The following is an 18,633-nucleotide window of genomic DNA, read 5'->3' on the forward strand; positions in this document are numbered from 1 at the left end:
CTGTATAAAATGTCCTTCACATCTCGTCGAACTTCAAAGTTACAGCAAACATCGGTAAATATTAAAATTTGCACTAATAATAGCGTGGTTGAATGATATTTCTTCAAATATCTCGCGCTCCGTATAACTGACGAAACCTGAAACTCTCTCACGACAGGGTTTACGATACTGTTCAAATAAAATTATCCCATCTTTAACGGTCTTTTATTTATCGCCAATAATTTACCCACAACAACAGAAATTTTTAGGATATTTTAGACACACCCTGTATATGATACAATCATTGTTCGAAGTAGAGGTTATAGCCCTGGATTTTCCACGCGTCCTGGTGCAAGAATTTTTTGAAAATAATAAATGGTTTTCGAGAAAATAAGTTTTTTCTGAAACCATGCAGCGCGCCATAATAATCAATGACGTCATCGCGTCTTGACAGCTCCGGAAGTAACAATTTCAATATGGATATCCCGAGCTGCGTATGTATACACTGACACTGTTTTAACCAATTAGCCATATATTTTACGATTTTTGATTTGCGACATAATTTACTCTGTAAAAGAACAATTTTCTAGGTCTTTTAGATTTTTGGCTATAAATTGGAAACCCTGTATATAATCGAAAAAATGCCTGAAATAAATGTTATTGCACTGGATCTTCTGCATCTGCCGGTTAAAGAATTTTGCCAATCGGATGAACGATTATGGAGGAAAACATTTTTATGGGAGCTAAAATTACTAAAAAAAATGTTCAAACATTTTAAAAAAATACTTGGTGCAACTGGATTGCGGCCAATTTCTACCGTTTAAATGTGGACACGGACTTTTACTTCTCTGCTAAATTTGAAGTTGATATCTGCAAATTTAGGACATCTAACATATTTTTCATAGGTGAAAATCTTAAATACAAAAGTTTTTGCTGTCTATGCGGGCTATATCGCAATATAAAAGAAAGTGAGTGATAGTCTTTCAATTTGCGGCGCACTATGTATATTTTTCAAAAATTGTCAAAAATATAAGTTTATAGAGCCGTATCTTCTGCGTCTTCTGGTTCAAGAATTTTTTCGATCTCGTAAACAGTTTTTGAAAAATGTTTTTTGTAGACCCTTGCGCATGCGATTTTTTATTTTTTTAGAATACTTACCGACCCACTCCCCCCCCCCCCCCCCCCCGGCCAACTATTTTCAAAAGGTTCCGTCAAGGGGCAAAGTTGCATATATGTGCCAAATATGAAGTCAATTGCTTCAAATTTCGGACACTTATCGTGTTTCATAGCAAGGTCCGAAAAACAGTCGAAAATCGCGAAGAAAAGATGGATACCGGCGTCGGATCAGGGCCATTTCTTATAAGCTTATGTGTCTCGTGGAGAGTTGGAAAGGAGGCAAATTTCAATTTTGTAGCTCCAACGGTTCAAAAGGTATTCAGGAAAAACCAAAAGACGAGAACGGAGAACGGACAGACAAAAAAAATATTTTTTTTTTCGACGATGATCATTTCTAAACGAAAACCGCAAATACAAAAATTCTACCTCTTGATGCGGACTATGACACTGCTTGAACTGATTAGCCATATTTTTTACGATTTTTGATTTGCGGTCAATAATTTTCTTTGGAAAAGAACAATTTTCTGGGTTTTTTAGATTTTTGCCTATAATTGAAAAACCCTGTATATAATCGAAAAAATGCCTAAAATAAATGTTATGGAACTGTATCTTCCGCGTTTGCTTGTTAATTAATTTTGCCGATCGGGTGAATGGTTATGGAGAAAAACATGTTTTTCTGGAAGCCACAATAACAAAAAAAAAAAATTCAAAAATTAAAAAAATATATTTAGTGAAATTTGATTGCCCCCAACTTCTACTGTTTAAATGTGGGCACGGACTTTTACTTCTCTGCATATCTGCAAATTTATTCGATAAAACTAAACTTCTTGCATGTAATCAGTGACTAAAAGTAATAAGTGACTAAAAGACCCGGGCAAACTGTAAGAATGAAATGTGGCCGAACAGGTCCGTACTTTGCTTAGAATTTAATTATTTGGGGTTTTGTTAGGAAAGATACTAAACAATATTTATTTATTTATGTATGTATTTATGTTTAAATCAAAATAAAATTACAAATTATTTTTATTACCAACTTAAATTACTTAAAATTATTTACATAATATATCAGTATCGCTATCGCTATCATCGCCTGTTCTAATTATTATTTGTTCTATATGTTTAACAGAATTTGCCCAACTTTGTGGAGGGATGTCAAAAACTTCGCTTGCTATAAGTTTGAGGATATTGGAGTTAACATGGGGAAAAACATTGTTAGGACGAATGGCAGATTTCAGTTGGTGCCAAACATGTTCAATGGGATTAAATATACAGTGATAAGCTGGAAGCCTTAAAACTATATGCCCTAGATTTTTTGCATAATTGTCACAGATGTATTCCTTTTGTAGGTTCAAGCTTTGTAGAACCTCAATTAATTACTTTTTGGTATAGTCTTCGTAAAAATAAATGTCGTTATTATACATGTAGTTTTGGATTGTTGCTTTTGTGTCACATGAGGAAGGGGTTTTAGTCAACTGTCTACTGTGATAACTTGCATTGCCCATTACAATGATGCTATTAGGGGGAATGTTTGGAACTAGTTTGTTTTTAAGCCAACTTTCAAATAAATCAGCGGTGGTGTCTTCATGGTAATCCAGAGAAGAATCTTTAATATTTTTCGCAGACAGAGAAAGTCTATTTGAAATCCAACCATCTTTAGAGCCAGCATACAAAATAGTTATTCTTTTATCTCTTTTTGATGGCGCGTTTGTTTTACACTTATAGTTGAGTCAACCCAACCCTTTTCCGGGGTATCATAAGTGTCGAACCAGGTTTCATCCAAGTAAATAATTGGCCTTTGTTGTTCTCTGTAAATCCTAATTTTTTCCAGATATTCCAGTCGCCATTTCCGAATTCTAAAAGATTCCATTAAAACTTGCCTTTTGTCAATTTTTTTAAATCTTAAATCCATGTGTGAATACACTTCCCTAAGGTAGTTCTGCCATATTTAACACCGGTTTCATCTTTTTCAAGCCTCCTAATTAAGATATCTAATGTAGACACGCTTTGTTCCTCGTATAACTGGTAAATTTTACGACGTATTATATCTTGCTCACTTTCATCTACACTCGAGAAAATGTCAGCATCGCTTCTTTTTTTCCTAGCTGAAATAGGATTATTCACAATTTTCCATACAGTTGATGTTGGAATTTTCGTCAATGTCGCCGTTTCTTCTAAAGATGCTTGCTTGCTGGCACCACGTTCAATGAGAGTCAAAATAAACATTGTTTTATAACTTCCTTAGTCTCAATAGAATAGTGTTTTCTACACTAGACTCGCACATATTTTGCATAATTCGCACACGATTCAACAAACGCTGTATTACACACGAAATAAGAATGATTACTAATAAACTTAAACTAAGTAGTATACCAAACCAAAGAGTATTAAACACAGGTAGTTATAAAGTTATTTTCTATTACGGACCACAATTTTACCTGAATTTAAATTCCGAAACTTTAGGTAATAATCTTGTTGCATTGTATGATAATGACCACCCTTGGATAATCCCATTCAAAAGCAATTGGTCACTTTCTTATATCTATGAACAGACCAGAGTAAAATGCGAGCCAGTTTCAGTCAAGCTCTGAAGAAGCCAACAGGATGATTGGAATCCAGAAGTTTTATAAAAAGTATTACAGTAGCCTGTCGAAGTTTCTTTGAAAAATATTAAATGGGTGATAAATACATGTATGGTTATTTGACATTTGTCAACAAATTACAAAAATTTGCTATGGAACACTACGGGCGTGCCAACTGACACTTCCGTTACCAATAACTATTGTAGAAGTAAACTGCAATATCATCTTGGACTAAACTCACTTGTCTCATTTATGTGCTCGTCATCCAAAGACAATTGTGGCTGGGATGCCGCTCTTCTGGTTTCGAAAGTTTTTTGCCGCAAGTTGTCCCTTTCCAATTGTTGGGCGCTTCGTCTCTCAAAAGCTGTGATGGCGGATTGTCTGTCGAGAGGTATGTCCTTCCCAGCTACGTACTAAATCAAACGAGTTAACCGCAACGTTGGTCAAGCTGAGTTTTGCGCTAGCATACTTGTAGGTGGTTTTGCACTTGTTCTCGACCCTGCTGGTGTTGCTGTGAAAACTTTTGCGGCGTCCTCTGATTTCCCGTCACCCCGTACCCTTGGTAATACGCATGCTCATCTGGTCGGCCTACCAGCATTTCTTGCGATCTAGCTTGAGCCAGTTGCGAGTATTGCTGTTGAACTCTGAGGTGTTGCTGTTGATAGTGCTGGGCGTGGTGAGCAAGAATGTGTTGTTGCAGGACGTGCTGATTATACTGAAGTTGTACCGGGGGCTGATTGTACATGGCTAAATGATGAAGCAAAATTGTAAATATTTTCCATTTTTGTAATCTACTGGTAAATGCAAGCAGGAAATACTCTTAACAGGGTTCAAAAATTTCAATATGTCTACTATAAAGTCAAAATTTGTGTCCAAGTATAAAATTGGCAGTGGTTTAATACAAAATCAGAGGATAATAAAAAACTATATATAATGAAGAAAAAGCGGGTATTAATAATAACGCCTAAAAATGAAGGAATTGAAAATCCAGAGAATACCAGCAGAGCTGGAGAGAAACTCCAGTGGATGCTCAGCACGGTCTTCAATGGTTATCTAAATAATTACTCGCTACCGCATAAAGGCGACCCAAAATAATTTGGAAACCACCGTAGAATGTCGGTGACAAATACCCTAAGGCCACGAATAGATAGCGGCTGCTCTGACAACCTGATTCAAAGCAGAATAACATATGGGAAACGAGCTATATCATGCCAGAAATCTTATAGAGTAACGTTTTTTAATTTACTTTCCTGTGATATTTTAACAAACATTTTTCTTTAAAAACCTGTTCTCAATGTCCCAATAGGAAATCATGTGTTTCCGTGTGAGTAAAGAGTTCTAGCGAACATCTAAAAAAATTAAATAGTTTGCACAAAAAAGGAGAAAAATATAAATATGAGAAAATAACACATAAAAAATTAATAAATTTATCGAAAAAAGGCTACTATCAGCCAAAAATTTTAGAGTCAGATAATTAAAATAAAATTGCTTGGTCTATTGTGTCTGAGAGAAGTGGAATGAATAAACGGCCAAAGAATTTTGAGATTAAGAATAATGTTAATATTATTAAGGAACCGGTAGCATTCTCCAATTTTATGAACAACTATTTTATAGAAGCTCCTAATAAAATAGTGGACAAAATTAAAAAAGTCATCTAACATGCACAAAAATTCATTTCTAGATGTAATTGGAAGCTTCCCTGAAAGTATGTACATTAGACCTTTCTCTCAAGAGGAAATATCGAACTTAATAAAAAATAAACAAAAAAAAAATCTTATGGTCCTGATAGTGTGCCTTTTGTAATATTCAAAAAGTGTGCCGACTATATCCTGAGCCCATTGACCTCCCTGATAAATGCATCATTAACAGAGGGAGTTTTTCCTACAGCCCTGAAAGTTTTGTGTGCGCCCCCATCTTTAAAAAGGGCGGTAGACATTCTGCAGAAAATTATTGTCCAATAGCAATCACATCATGATTTGCTAAAATATTTGAATACGCCATGCTTGACCGTTCGACCGATTATTTAAGTAAAAACAAAATTTTATCTGAAAGTCAGCACGGTTTCAGAACAGGTAGATCAACCCAAACAGCGATACATTCATTTTTGGAGCACGCTATCAACTATATTGAGTCTGGAGAGCACCCTGCTGTAATATTTTGTGATCTTAGCAGGGCGCTTGACTGTATGAACCACAAAATTCCTTTGAATAGGATGGAACAATACGGAATTCGTGGAATAGCTCTGAACTGGTTCATATTGTTCTTAACAAATCGTAGGCAGTATGTTGAAATAAGGCACTATAGTACACGTAACAAACACTGTTTCTCCATTAAACAAATACACTGGAATTAAAAAAAAAATGTTTTACGAACACCGGTATTAGAGCCTACAATAGACTGTACCCAGAGCTAAAGAGCAGTATAAGTAAGCATTTTTAAATCCAAATTAAAGATTTTCCTCCTAGAAAACTGTTTTTATAATTTAAACGAGTATTTTACCTATCAATATTTGTCATCACTGTATTGTTGTGCTCTGTCATATATTTTTATTATATAGATTTTTAATGTAATTTTCTGCCTCATTTGCATGATCTACTTGACGAAATCTATTATACACTAATTGTATTCTAAATATCTGGGATGATGAAGATATTATTATTATTGTTATTATTATAAAGAGATTAATAAAAAATGGAAATTTAATATATATGAAGCGTTGATCAAGAGCAGCCTGTTGTACGGTGAAGAAAAATGGATAATTAAAGAGAGCAGAAGCCGTAGAAATGGCAGCCTTGAAGGTCTCTGAGAATATCAAGAGACAGTAATTAGAGATCAATAAAATGGAACAATAACAGAACACATAGAAAGAAAGACTCCCTAAGTAAGCGAAGAACTCTCTAGTAATCTAATCTAATCTTTCATGTCTCTGGTTTAAATAGTCAAGAGTTTAATTTTAAGAGTCAAGAGTTTAAATTTGTCTAACCTTTGAGTTTTTTTATTGCAATTGTGTAGGTATTGCATTAAAGATGTCGAATAAACCGAAGCATACGACATGTGGGTCATGTTTTCCCAGTGTCATCAAAATGCAATTGTGTGGATTGGTATTTCGTCATTTAAATAAATATTTACGCGAAACATGATGAGTTTATTCTAATCCAGTGCCTAGAAGAAATACTTATTTAAGCTTAAGAAGAATAAATTTGGACTTGAATATTAGTAAAACATCGGTACGCCGAAAAAGACATCGACTTTTATATCCAAAATTAAGGAGCGATGAAGCTACTTTTGTATTGGCCAGTGGAGTGGTGTTTGATCGAATTACAGGACCATTTTTTTTTTAATGGTAAAGTTAATGGCCAAATTTATTTGAACTTGAAGTTAAGAATTATAGACCAAGCAGATCCAAACCGTTGGATAGGAAGGGACTGTTTGTTTGCTTGGCCTACCATATCTCCAGACTTTACTGCCGTGGACTTCTACCTTTGGGGTGGAATAACAAATACTGTTTATCAAACTCGCCCTACTACCTCTGAAAATATGGTTGTCAGTATCCGTGATGCTGCAACAAATCTTTCAAGAGCTGAAATTAGCACGGCCGTATTAAATACATGACGCAATCAATTTTGTCGTGTTTTATGGTTATCAATATTTTAGTGTCTGTAATGTGCCGAGGATTTTCCGCGAAAACCCGAACATTCACGGAAATTCAAAATTTACTATTTAATAGAGTTGTTAATTTATACGCGTTGCGTTAGGTTAGGATACAGTTAGTTATTAAAATTTGCTGTTACAACATTAACTGAACCAGGAAATCCTGAGGGGTTAAAATCTACGGGGCTTACCTTGGTCGTTAACCGTCTTCTTCTCAACATCTTCAACGACATTTCCCTGGCTCCTTCTCAACTCCTCTGCGACGTTATTCAAACTCGAACCGTCCTCCTTCTTGTCGGAACTGTCCTTTTCGCCCCTGAATTTACTGGAAATAATGTCTTTGATGGTGTGGTACGTCTTGGCGACCCCATTGGCGACTTGTTTCTGTTGGGTATCCTTCTGGTGCTGTTCGATTTGAACCGAGACACATTGCTGGTTCTGATCCTCACCGTGGGGCGGCGCATAAGGGCGGGACGCGATTTTGGACGAATCCCAGCCAACTCTAGGTGCGGCGTTGCCGCTGTTGTAGTAATCTGTGGTGGGATGAAACGCCGCCCTGTACGTGGTGTCCGACGTTTGCTGGATAGTTTGAATTATTCCCGGATGGGTCTGCAATGAACGTAAATGATTATTCGTTACATATTTGCAACGCAAACGCAAATCTTCATTAGCTACCTTTATTTTTCATTAAATAATATACACACATTAAATTATAAAAATTCATAATATTCTTCGGTATCTGAGGAACCGCCATGTTCTCCTTTAGGTTCGGTATACCCATCTTTCCTTCATCACATCGACAATCAACACCTTTCTATAGAATGTGTGGAATTCAATAATGATTTCATATTTTTTAAAGTTATACGGAATGAGCTAACAGAAACACAACCTTTACTATTTTAAACAAAACATTCATACATACATAACATACTAAAAATTCAAATTGCTACGCCACTGGCATACATTTCTGGGATCCCCAAATATGTAGTCAATATGTAGACAAGACATGTAAAAACTGCCAGAGTCTGTTCTGGACATTTCGATGAATCTTCTTACGGACGTACTCTGCGTTTCGAATTAGAACAAAATTAGTTTTTATAGGTCTAGGATGTACTTTCCAATATAAAAATGAATGCGGTTTTATCCAAAAAACGAAAAATGTCAAAAACAGTTTCCTAATTGATCTTATGTTCTATTTAAATAATATAGTTGTCATAGTTAGTTAGTTATAGAAACAAACTGTGCATTATTTGCTTGTATAGACCACCCCTAGATGACTATAATTTATTTTTAAACCAGCTCGATGATGTAATGCAATATTCTACCACAAAATACGAATTGATAATGCTGTGTGGAGATCTTAACCTCGACAGTGAAGAAAATGATTATAAAACAAAAAAATTACTTGATATGTTTAATTTATTTGGTGTCTTCACTCACAAGAACTCAGACTACTAGCACTAGTCATATGAGTTCAATAACAATTGATTAAATAGTAACAAATGTCAAAAATTCCACTTTTAATCAAATTAACTTATTAATATCAGATCATTTATTTTAAAAATTAAGCTTCAAATTCCACTCCAATAAAATAAGCTCCGAAATAACAACTAGTCTCAAAAGGAATCTATAATACTTACGGGGTATACGAACACTTATAATAGGTTCTGGGATCATTTGTTATGGTGCTTTGAAGTTTCACATCCAGTACGCAAAATTCAGAATAAAACCTTAAATCAAAAAATTTCTGTACCTTTCGCTGAAAAACTTGAAAATGATATGTATATATTAAAAGAGCTGAATTGGAGTCGAAAATTCTCTAATGATGAAAAAAATCTAGTAAATAAGCAGGTCGCTGAAGAAAAAAAAAAGCTTTCTTTTCAAACTTCATAAATCTCGAAGAACTGGTCAACGATCAATTAGGTACAAAAATAAACAGGAATATTAATTAACTAAATATTAACAATGTTATTTTTAACAACGATAAAGTAATAGCAGACGAATTCGAAAATTTTTTGCTACTCACGTGCAATTAAAAGTGGATTCGATGTTCACAAATAATAAAAGTGGCACTTTTTCGCCTACTTCTGGTATTGACGAAATTGATATACGACTTATAAAGGCATGTTGTGATATTCTAGTTCCGTACTTAACAACAATCATTAATGAGTCAATTTCGTTCGGGCAATCTCCCTCAGCGTTGAAAAACTCGAAAATGATCCCGGTATTCAAAGAAGGGGACTCCACGTTAAGCGATAATTGTAGACCTATAACAATAGCAAGTTGCTTATCTAAAATATTAGAGAAGGCAGTGTACAACCGAATTCAGCATTTCTTGAAACAAGAAAAAATAATTTCAACATGGTTCCCGCTAAGGGTGCTCCACGGAAACGGGCACAATCGAGCTTGTCCAACATATTAATGATAAACTCGATGTCGGAGAGAAATTTGGATATAATGTCAGAAAAGCTGGAATCTTTACGCATAAGAGAACATTAATAATGTCGTATATGAATCAAAGAAAAAAGTGTATAATTAAACAAAACATATTCGGATCTGTATGATATTAACTTAAAGAACACCTCAAGGGGGCATTTTGGGGCATTACTTTTTCTTCTATACGTGAACGAATGTCTCTGTTGCTGTTGAACAGTTTAATAAATTTTGCAAGCAAAATCATCTAATCATAAATTTAGAGAAAACAGTTGTGGTTAGATTTACAGTACATTAGACCTTTACAGTTTTTAGTTTCTCTGGAACATCCTTAGAAAAAAGTCAGAGCACAAGATTTCTTGTGGTGGGATCAAAACATAAATAGTGTTTGTATTAAACTAAATAAAACTTTCTTTGCCATATTAACAATTAGAGACTCATTTCTTGAGAGATCACTATTAGTCTTTTATTATGCTTCGGCATGCGCCTCAATTCCTTACAACATTGTGAACTGGGGGCAAGCTAGTGATGCTAAAAGGATGTTTGTACAGCAGAAAGGAATACTTAAGCTAATTTTTAAACTTTCTCCGAGACAGTCTTGCAAAGAAATATTTCAACAACACAAAATAATGACGGTTCCTTGTATATACCTACTGAAAATACTGCTAGTTACATACAAAAATAAACAATTACATAAGAAACACACTGATAACCATTGTCACTACACTCGTAATAGAGAAAATCTCTTAAAGCCTAAACTGAATCACATATTTTGTAGATGATCTTTAGGCTATGCAGGGTCACACTATTATAATATGCTCTCGTCAAGCTTAAAGAACCTTTCTACCAAGCAACTTGAGAAACATATCAAGAAGCATCTGACAACCAATGCTTTTTATACCCTAAGTGAATTCGAAGCGCATGTTCTAAATAAATGTTTGTAATGTTATATCGATGTATTTGTATTGTTTGTTATATACACATCTTATTTGATTGTCTTATATGTATAACTTTATTGTAAGACATACACATTTTCAACTTCATTTATTTTAAAACATTTGATTGTTATTTTTTGTAACGAAACATCCATTGTAATGATTTTGTGAATAAATGATCTATCTATTTATATCGAGTCATTTGTATGTTTGCATCTAGATCGAATGGGCAGATCAAAATAAAAACTATTTCAAATATAATTCTAAAATAATGAACTAGTTTTTTTGGTCTCCTGAAAAATTATGTATGTGTCAGTTACGATATATTTAATTCGTAAATTATATCAAAGCTTTACTCGATGTGAGGGATACTGAACATTGTTTTTTTTATTTTAGTCCTTTATTGGAATAAGTAGTTTCTAAACACGATTACTTAACGCCTCAATTTTTAAGTTTTAGAGAAAAAGGCATTTCAAAAATAATATATCTCAGCTCAAAACCTATTTCTGAATTATGAAAAACTGGTTTCCTTTATTGATAGTTTGTAAATTTGACAACTTTTTGTTATTGGTTTTTTATGAGATTACTGATCCTTCTGTGGTAAGGGTTGGACAATGAAATGTGAGAAATACATTATCGTTAATCCAAATGCCATAAAAGTCGTTTGATTTCTGCCCAGTCGTAATCACGATACGCGTTTGTTGAATACCTTGGCATATTGCAAACAGCTGTCTTTCCTCTTTGCAATAACCACCAAGATTCATTTTAGCCCATACACTTTCTATTTTAGCAAAAAAAATGGGTTTATTTTAAAGACTTTTGTTCATATTTCCCATTTTATTCCCTTTTCAACCTGTAGATTTATAATTAATCTAAAGAATTATACAGAAAAATACAGTGATTTATACTAAAATCATTTAAAAAAGGAAATTAAATCAAAACAAATTTCCCTAACATTCACAGATCATCTTAAAAGCACCTAGATTTTTTTTATTAATCGTTAATAAAATCAAAACTTTATTTTAAATACCTACTCCAAAAATCAATTTTTAAACGATTTAATTTACAGTGACCTATTTATTTTTTTCATACTATAACAAATGTTACCGTTTTCTTTTCAGTTTTATTTTTTTGCATATTTGGTTCTCATAAAATTATTATTTTCTCTTCCTGGTATTCTACGTCGAATATATATTTTTGTTGCTATAACCGTCGTAACATATTATATTATATTTATGCCTTATTTATTTTGCATCTCGCTATACATTTAATGGTTATTAAAGTCTCTCATTACTTTCACGTTAGTCGGTAATAACATCGTTTAAAAATGTTTATAAATTTTTTTACCAATATGTAACAAGATATAATTCACTAATTTGCACATTCACAAACAGAAATTATGAATTAATGAATTAATCAAACTTCAATTTAAATATAATTTTTAATAATAACAGTATTCCTTTTACCCATATACCACATCTTGCCGTCACATCTGAAAATAGTTTAAGTGTTTCCAAGTTTTTATATAGAGTTTGCACTTCTGAACCTGTGCTGGTAAGTTTTGGTTAGTTTGGAGCGTTTGGAGCGTTGGAGAAAGAGAGAGACGCAAATTGGGTGACCTTAAATTAGGAACGCTTCCAGATGGGTGAGCCTCAAAAACTGATCACTGTCTCTGCAAATTCACATTTTATGAGAGAGCATAAGCTACTTATAAGAAACACCCTGTATAGTCAGTCAACTGAACTTCATCGCTGCGAAATGAATGAACTTCCCACAATATTTCTTTAACCGTTCACCGGATGCGTCAGAGTATAATCACGCGATTTCCGCTCGGGCCCGTGTCGGCTTTTCGAATAAAATGAAAAAAAAAAACCCCATTACCTTATACGAAGTCGGCGCTATTTAAAAACCCGTAGGAACAATTGAAGAAACACCAATGCATTGTGTTTATTAGAAGATGAAACATATCCACAGTGAGTTTGAGTCTTCCAACTTTCTTTTCTCGCAATGTAACAAGGATAGACTCGATTGCAGTTTTATATATTTTATTATTTGAAAGTAGAGATGCCGATGTCTTCAACCACTTCTCTAATGGTGATTTGACGATTTTTCAACACCAGTAGTAGATTTATCAAATGCCGTTGTCAATATTTCAAGTGTTTTGCAGCACTGTATTCCATTTTTTTCGCAAAATTCTATGCAAATTCTCTATTCCACTTTTTTTTTGACATCAGAAAACGCCGAGCACACAAAACACATCTAGCGGATTTTATGTAAATTAATTGAGTGACCACGCGTATAGAAATGTACAACATGCTACAATTGCAAATCGAGTGATGCCAGGAAAATCACTGTTTAAATGTAAAAGTTGTGCGATTTCTACAAAAAATACCCCAAGAAGAATGATTTGTGCATTTGCAGTAGTAGTAATAATGACCTGAAAACACAAAACGACATAAAGTCCCTGACGCTCTTCTACAGTACCGACTGGAGGCAAAAGTCAAGACGATATACTTTGAGACCAAGTATACAAGAATATTGCACACTCAAATTATCAAAAAATTTCCATCTATAAAAAATACAGAAGGGAGTATCAAAACGAAATAAAAATACAAAAAAACTGACTTATACAAACTATTTACAGTTATCCAAAAATAAGAGCAAACATTCTTGGCAATTCATTCACACCCAGAGGTGTAGTACAGGAACTCAACATATTTTTTACTACAGTAGCGCATAAAATATTAAAAACCTTAGATGAAACTCCTGCTAGGCAATCTGTATCAATTATCCATTTATCCAATTATGAGTCAAATAATTTGATAAATCCAAACCAGTTTGGATTTAAAAAGGGGCGCTCCACCACCCAAGCACTATTACATATAGTCGCTGGCATAGTTGAGGGCTTTGAGCTGTGTCACCTCGCTAATGCCTTTGGCTGTATGAGTCATTCAATATTACTGTTTGGAACCCATAGCGCTATTAGGTGTTATCCTTTTATCTCCCTAATAGAAAGCAAGCAGTTTTTTGCAGTAATAAAATGTCAATTATACGAAAAGTAATGCACGGAGTTCCACAGGGTTCTATTATGGGTCCATCATTGTTTCTAATTTATATTAATGATTTCTTTGGCCATATGGACTCTGTGGCTACGGTTAATTTTAGGTCAGGCTCTCTTGGAAGGATCATATTGCCTCTTTAGTAAAGCGCCTCTCCAGTGTCAACTTTTTGTTACGACGATTGAAGAATTTAATCGGAATGGATTATCTAGTTTCGAGCTACTATGCACTCTATCATTCATTTTTGTTGTATTGTGCTATACTGTGGGAAAAATTTTTGTATGCAAAAAACAGCGATCAGAATTATATCCAACGCAGGATATAGAGACCATTGTCAACCGCTGCTTCAGAATCATATATCACACGGTATTAGAAATTCATCACTCAAAAAATGTTTTATCAGTTCAGTCAGATAATCAAAAATACCCCACTTAATTCTCAAATTTGCTTCGATCTATTAAGTTTAAATACACTGGAAGCATGAAAAATTCTCTTGACCTAAGTTTATACAACCCAATTCCAAAACAAGTCACAAACTTGCCATTTAAAAATTTTAAAACCGAAATAAAATCTGTTTTTTTTGTAGCATTGTTTTTACTCTGTAGAGGAATATAAACAGAAGATAAAAGATATTGCCTCATTACGCCATCCTTGATGGTGGTCACTGTTTGGTTGTGCTCGGTATCTTCTTTTTTTTTCATTTTTATTCCTGTTTGTTTTTATATGGTACGTATTACATCGTTATACCTATTATTATTGTAGATTTTATCTAATCGTATATGCGTATATGTAGATGTGTATATGAATGTATGTGTATGTATATGTATATATATGTATATAATAGATTTTGGTACTTAGACGTGCTGTATTGTATTTCAGTCAAATAAAATAATCTCTCCATCTATTTATCTATCTATTTCAGCGGCTATTTCCGTGTAAGGCATAAAATTAGGAGCCTAATATTCCTGCTTCATGCTGCTAATTGGCTGCCCTCCCAGACAAACGACAAATGAGACTTTCCCCCCAAAAAAAGCACTTTGGTCACTCACCGAGTCGACGCTTAAAGCAAACTCCACCATCTTAGCACGAAACTTCCGTCTGCGAAACTATTAAAACGATTAAAATGCCGCTGGTTCGATGCCGAGTATTATATTGTTTCCACGCAATATCACACGAACGTAACGTCCATCACCAACGCTTCGGCTACACTGAAGAACTCTTTCGTGTGCCCTGGAGGCATAGTTGGAATACCAAATCATCGGTTCAGTGCCGTAGGCTAAGGACGTCAGCACGTTGTCCCTATTTTAAGGCCGGTAGACGCGATTCAATATCTACGTGTGTGTACAGGGCGGTCCAACTCAAACTTGTTTTATAGTCAATTACCGGACACGCTGAATTTAGTGCATGAATCCCCAACAGCGAACGCTAATAGCTCAGGAGGTTCGAAACAGTTGACCTTCCATTAACAAAACCATGCTAGTTTATGTTTATGTCGACAATAATTTACTAAATAATATACGGCATGGGTACCAGGCTGGATAACTTACCTTTGTACTTGGATACTTGACCTTTTTGATACGTTGTAGAGACCACAACGTTATGTCGAATTTTCTTAAAATATCCCTTCATGTCAAAACCTCGTCCGCCTATAAAATTCTTCGAAAATCTAGTTTCACTTTACTTCGAGAAAGAATTCATTATACCCGTAAGGAAATAGACTTAATCAATAACACTCTTCTGTCTCTACATCTTAAAACTGCTTCCATTTTGTCCCCATCCAAGTTCGACACCCTTTCAAACATTCATGACAAAGCTTTAAATCTTCGTTTATCTTCTACCCAAAATCACATTCAGAAATTTGAAAAACTAACTTCAATACTAGGAAGACCATCAAACCCTTCTCAACTACCAAACACTGTGATAAATGTATCATCAACTTTCGGAAACGGAAAAATCAGTTCTTCCAAAAGGTTCCAACTTTTTCTTTGCCCCATGTAACCAACTAACCGAAAAAGGAAATCATTTCAAATGTCGAGTCTAAACAAACTGCCATCTCAAACCGCCAATGAAATTCGATTTGAAACCGCAAAAATCCTTAAAAATCAGAACCCCCTAAATCTAATATTGCAAAGCCTGAACACATTGCCTTAAAATCTCTAAAATCTAATCCCGACATCGTAATCCTAAAAGCAGATAAAGGAAATGCTACGGTGGTTACGAACACAAAAGAATATCAGGAAAAAATTCAAGATATTGTTATAGACGAATCATATCATCAAATTAAAAAAGATCTTAAGTCATCCATGGAACGCACTCCTAAATCTATTATTAAAGCTTCTTCTCTAAAAAAATCTGTCACCTCTCATGACTCTAAAATTCCTCGTCTCTACGGACTCCCAAAGATTCACAAACCAGGATTACCCCTTCGACCTATTGTCAGCACATATGCTCTAGCAAAAGATCTAGCTTCCTTATTAAAACCCTTTACAGGGAAAACTGATAGCTTCGTGCTTAATTCCTTTCACTTCATTGAACAAATAAAAAGAATTATATTCGATTACACAAGATATTCTGGTTAGTTTCGACGTAGGATCCCTCTTTACTAGAGTTCCTATTCTTGAAACTCTCACCATTATTTCAGATACATTAAAATCCGAGAATCTGGAACCAAATCTTCTCACCTCAATTAAAAAATGCTTGTTTTGAATATACTTTTCTTATAACTGTCAAATTTTTGAACAAACGTCGAGAACAGCTATGGGTTCTCCACTAGCACCGGTAATCGCGAACATATTTATGGAAGCCTTTGAGAAAGAAGCCCAATTCACTGAACCCAGAATTACATCACCTTACCTCTGCTCTTCTCTCTAATAATTTCCACATTAAAGATATTAAGCGTTCCATCACAAATACGCTTCACCACAACCTTCCAATAGTAATGAAACCGAAAGCAATCCCACAGTTGCCACTGTTGTCCTTCCTTACATTCAAAACATTACTGACCCCATAACAAAAGTTCTAATGAACTATAACGTCAAAACCAGATTTACCACTTGTCCAAAAATCTCTCAGCATCTTCCATCTGTCAAAGACATTTGAGATGTCAGGAGTATACAGCATTCTATGCATATGCTGCAAAGAATACATTGAAGAGAAAAACCAAAATCCTTCTACCAACGAAAAATCCGAGAGTATTATAAGCAACCTAGCAATCTTAAGCGCGACTCAGGCCTTTACCTGTCAACAATATGGGAATCAGTCATCCAAGACGATGTTTATGCCCCTCATTTAGCTCCGCTTGCTAACTCAAACAATATAAAAGCAAGTACAGAGTAAAATGCGAGCTAGTTTCAGTAAAGCTCTGGAGAAGCCAACATCATAATTGGCGAAACGTTAGCTAGTTCTGTAAGCCATAGTATATTTTTGAATAAACTACATATGTATGGAATAAGATGAGTGACTTTAAGGTGGATGGAATCGCACCTTTCAAAAAGAAAGCAGCAAGTTGTGATGGGCAAGGGTGAGAATCGTGTAGTATATTCATTGTCGACTTTCACTGATTTTATTTAAAACTAATATTTTTAATAATAATTATGTACAAAAAGAATGTTATGATATTTTGGCAAAAAAAATGTCTGCAAGTCCTGACTTTAGGACATAGGCTTATTTATCAAATCGAATTGGTCTATTCATTTCTCTCTTATTCGTATAAAGTTTGGCCTTAAGAACTTGAAGATGTTGTAAAGATTATATTTTTCAACCACAAATCTTGATGACTTGGTTGGTTCCGTACACCCCGTGAAATGGGTGCAGCCATAATTATACACGATGCATATTTCGTTATAATCACAGGTTTTTCGAGAATTTTACGATGAAGCGTGAAATGATTGGCATCTAAAAAATCGTTGCTATTTCGTCTCAGTCCGTCGGCTGGGTTTCGTGTTCTGGTCTACCATTAAGCGAACACACGTGGGTAAATAACCTCAATCCTTTTGCATTTCTAGCGTAATTTAAAATGTTAATATCGACGGACTAATTTGCATCTCAAAATACCTAAGCGGGTTTGTTATTACAAGCCACGAGTGAGTTGGGATGGATTGGTTTTATTTTTTGCGTTTTGTCTGGAACATTCGGAACACAAACCAGACTGACGATTCGCGTAGTGGGCCAGGGTTGCTTCGAAACTTTGAAAAATTATTTCCCCTAAATAAAACTGAGACAAAAGTAATGGTAATAGGAAATAGACAGGAAGAAATACATGGTGTTTTATAATTGGCCTCTAAAGGTCTTAACTTTTGAGATACAGGCTGGTAAAGTATTCTGAAATAACTGTGGTTGCTGAGAAACACTCATTATATCACCAATATAGCTAAGGGTATCTTCATCTAACTCAGGATCAGAAAAATTGGCTAGATTCTCAAGTATTGCGACATCTGGGCGATGTGGCACTGGCCTAATTGCAGACCGTAGGTTCGTATAAACAATGTTTCTCAAATTTTCAGTAATATATGCACGAAATTGCAGTCATCATGGTGATTTGTCCACATACCACACACATAACAAAACGTATATAGAATATTAGTTGTGCCGTGCGTTCAATTTATCTTAATAACATTTTGATTGCCTGTAACTTTTTTGAACTGAGGTGGCTTTTACTTGATGAAAATCCATTTATCAAAATAAATAAGAACTAAAAGTTTATATTTGCAACAAATTATATATTTTGACATGAAAATTGTTTCGATAACACCGTGTATTTATCAAATGTAATATTTACAAACTACCTGCTACTATATATAACGAAAAATAACCATAAACCCTTAATTAATGTTGTTGCGAGAATTTAAGTTCAATAAAGGAGAGGTATTGAAATCTAATTGA

General features: G+C 34.5%; 1 protein-coding gene across 2 annotated transcripts in view; it reads right to left on the minus strand.

The window, feature by feature from the left end:
- Nucleotides 1–18,633, minus strand: part of LOC132704736 (uncharacterized) — a 70,787-nt gene that overhangs the window by 14,666 nt on the left and 37,488 nt on the right. For both annotated transcript variants that reach the window (XM_060674944.1, XM_060674943.1), the window contains exons 4-6: nucleotides 7,517–7,934; nucleotides 4,144–4,421; nucleotides 3,916–4,087 (exon numbers count right to left, since the gene is read on the minus strand). In XM_060674944.1, the coding sequence (XP_060530927.1) occupies nucleotides 3,916–4,087; nucleotides 4,144–4,421; nucleotides 7,517–7,934 (868 nt within the window). The remainder of the gene's footprint in view (nucleotides 1–3,915; nucleotides 4,088–4,143; nucleotides 4,422–7,516; nucleotides 7,935–18,633) is intronic.

The sequence above is a fragment of the Cylas formicarius genome, unplaced genomic scaffold (genome assembly GCF_029955315.1).
Source record: "Cylas formicarius isolate icCylForm1 unplaced genomic scaffold, icCylForm1.1 PGA_scaffold_7__23_contigs__length_41026272, whole genome shotgun sequence".
NCBI lineage: Eukaryota > Metazoa > Arthropoda > Insecta > Coleoptera > Brentidae > Cylas > Cylas formicarius.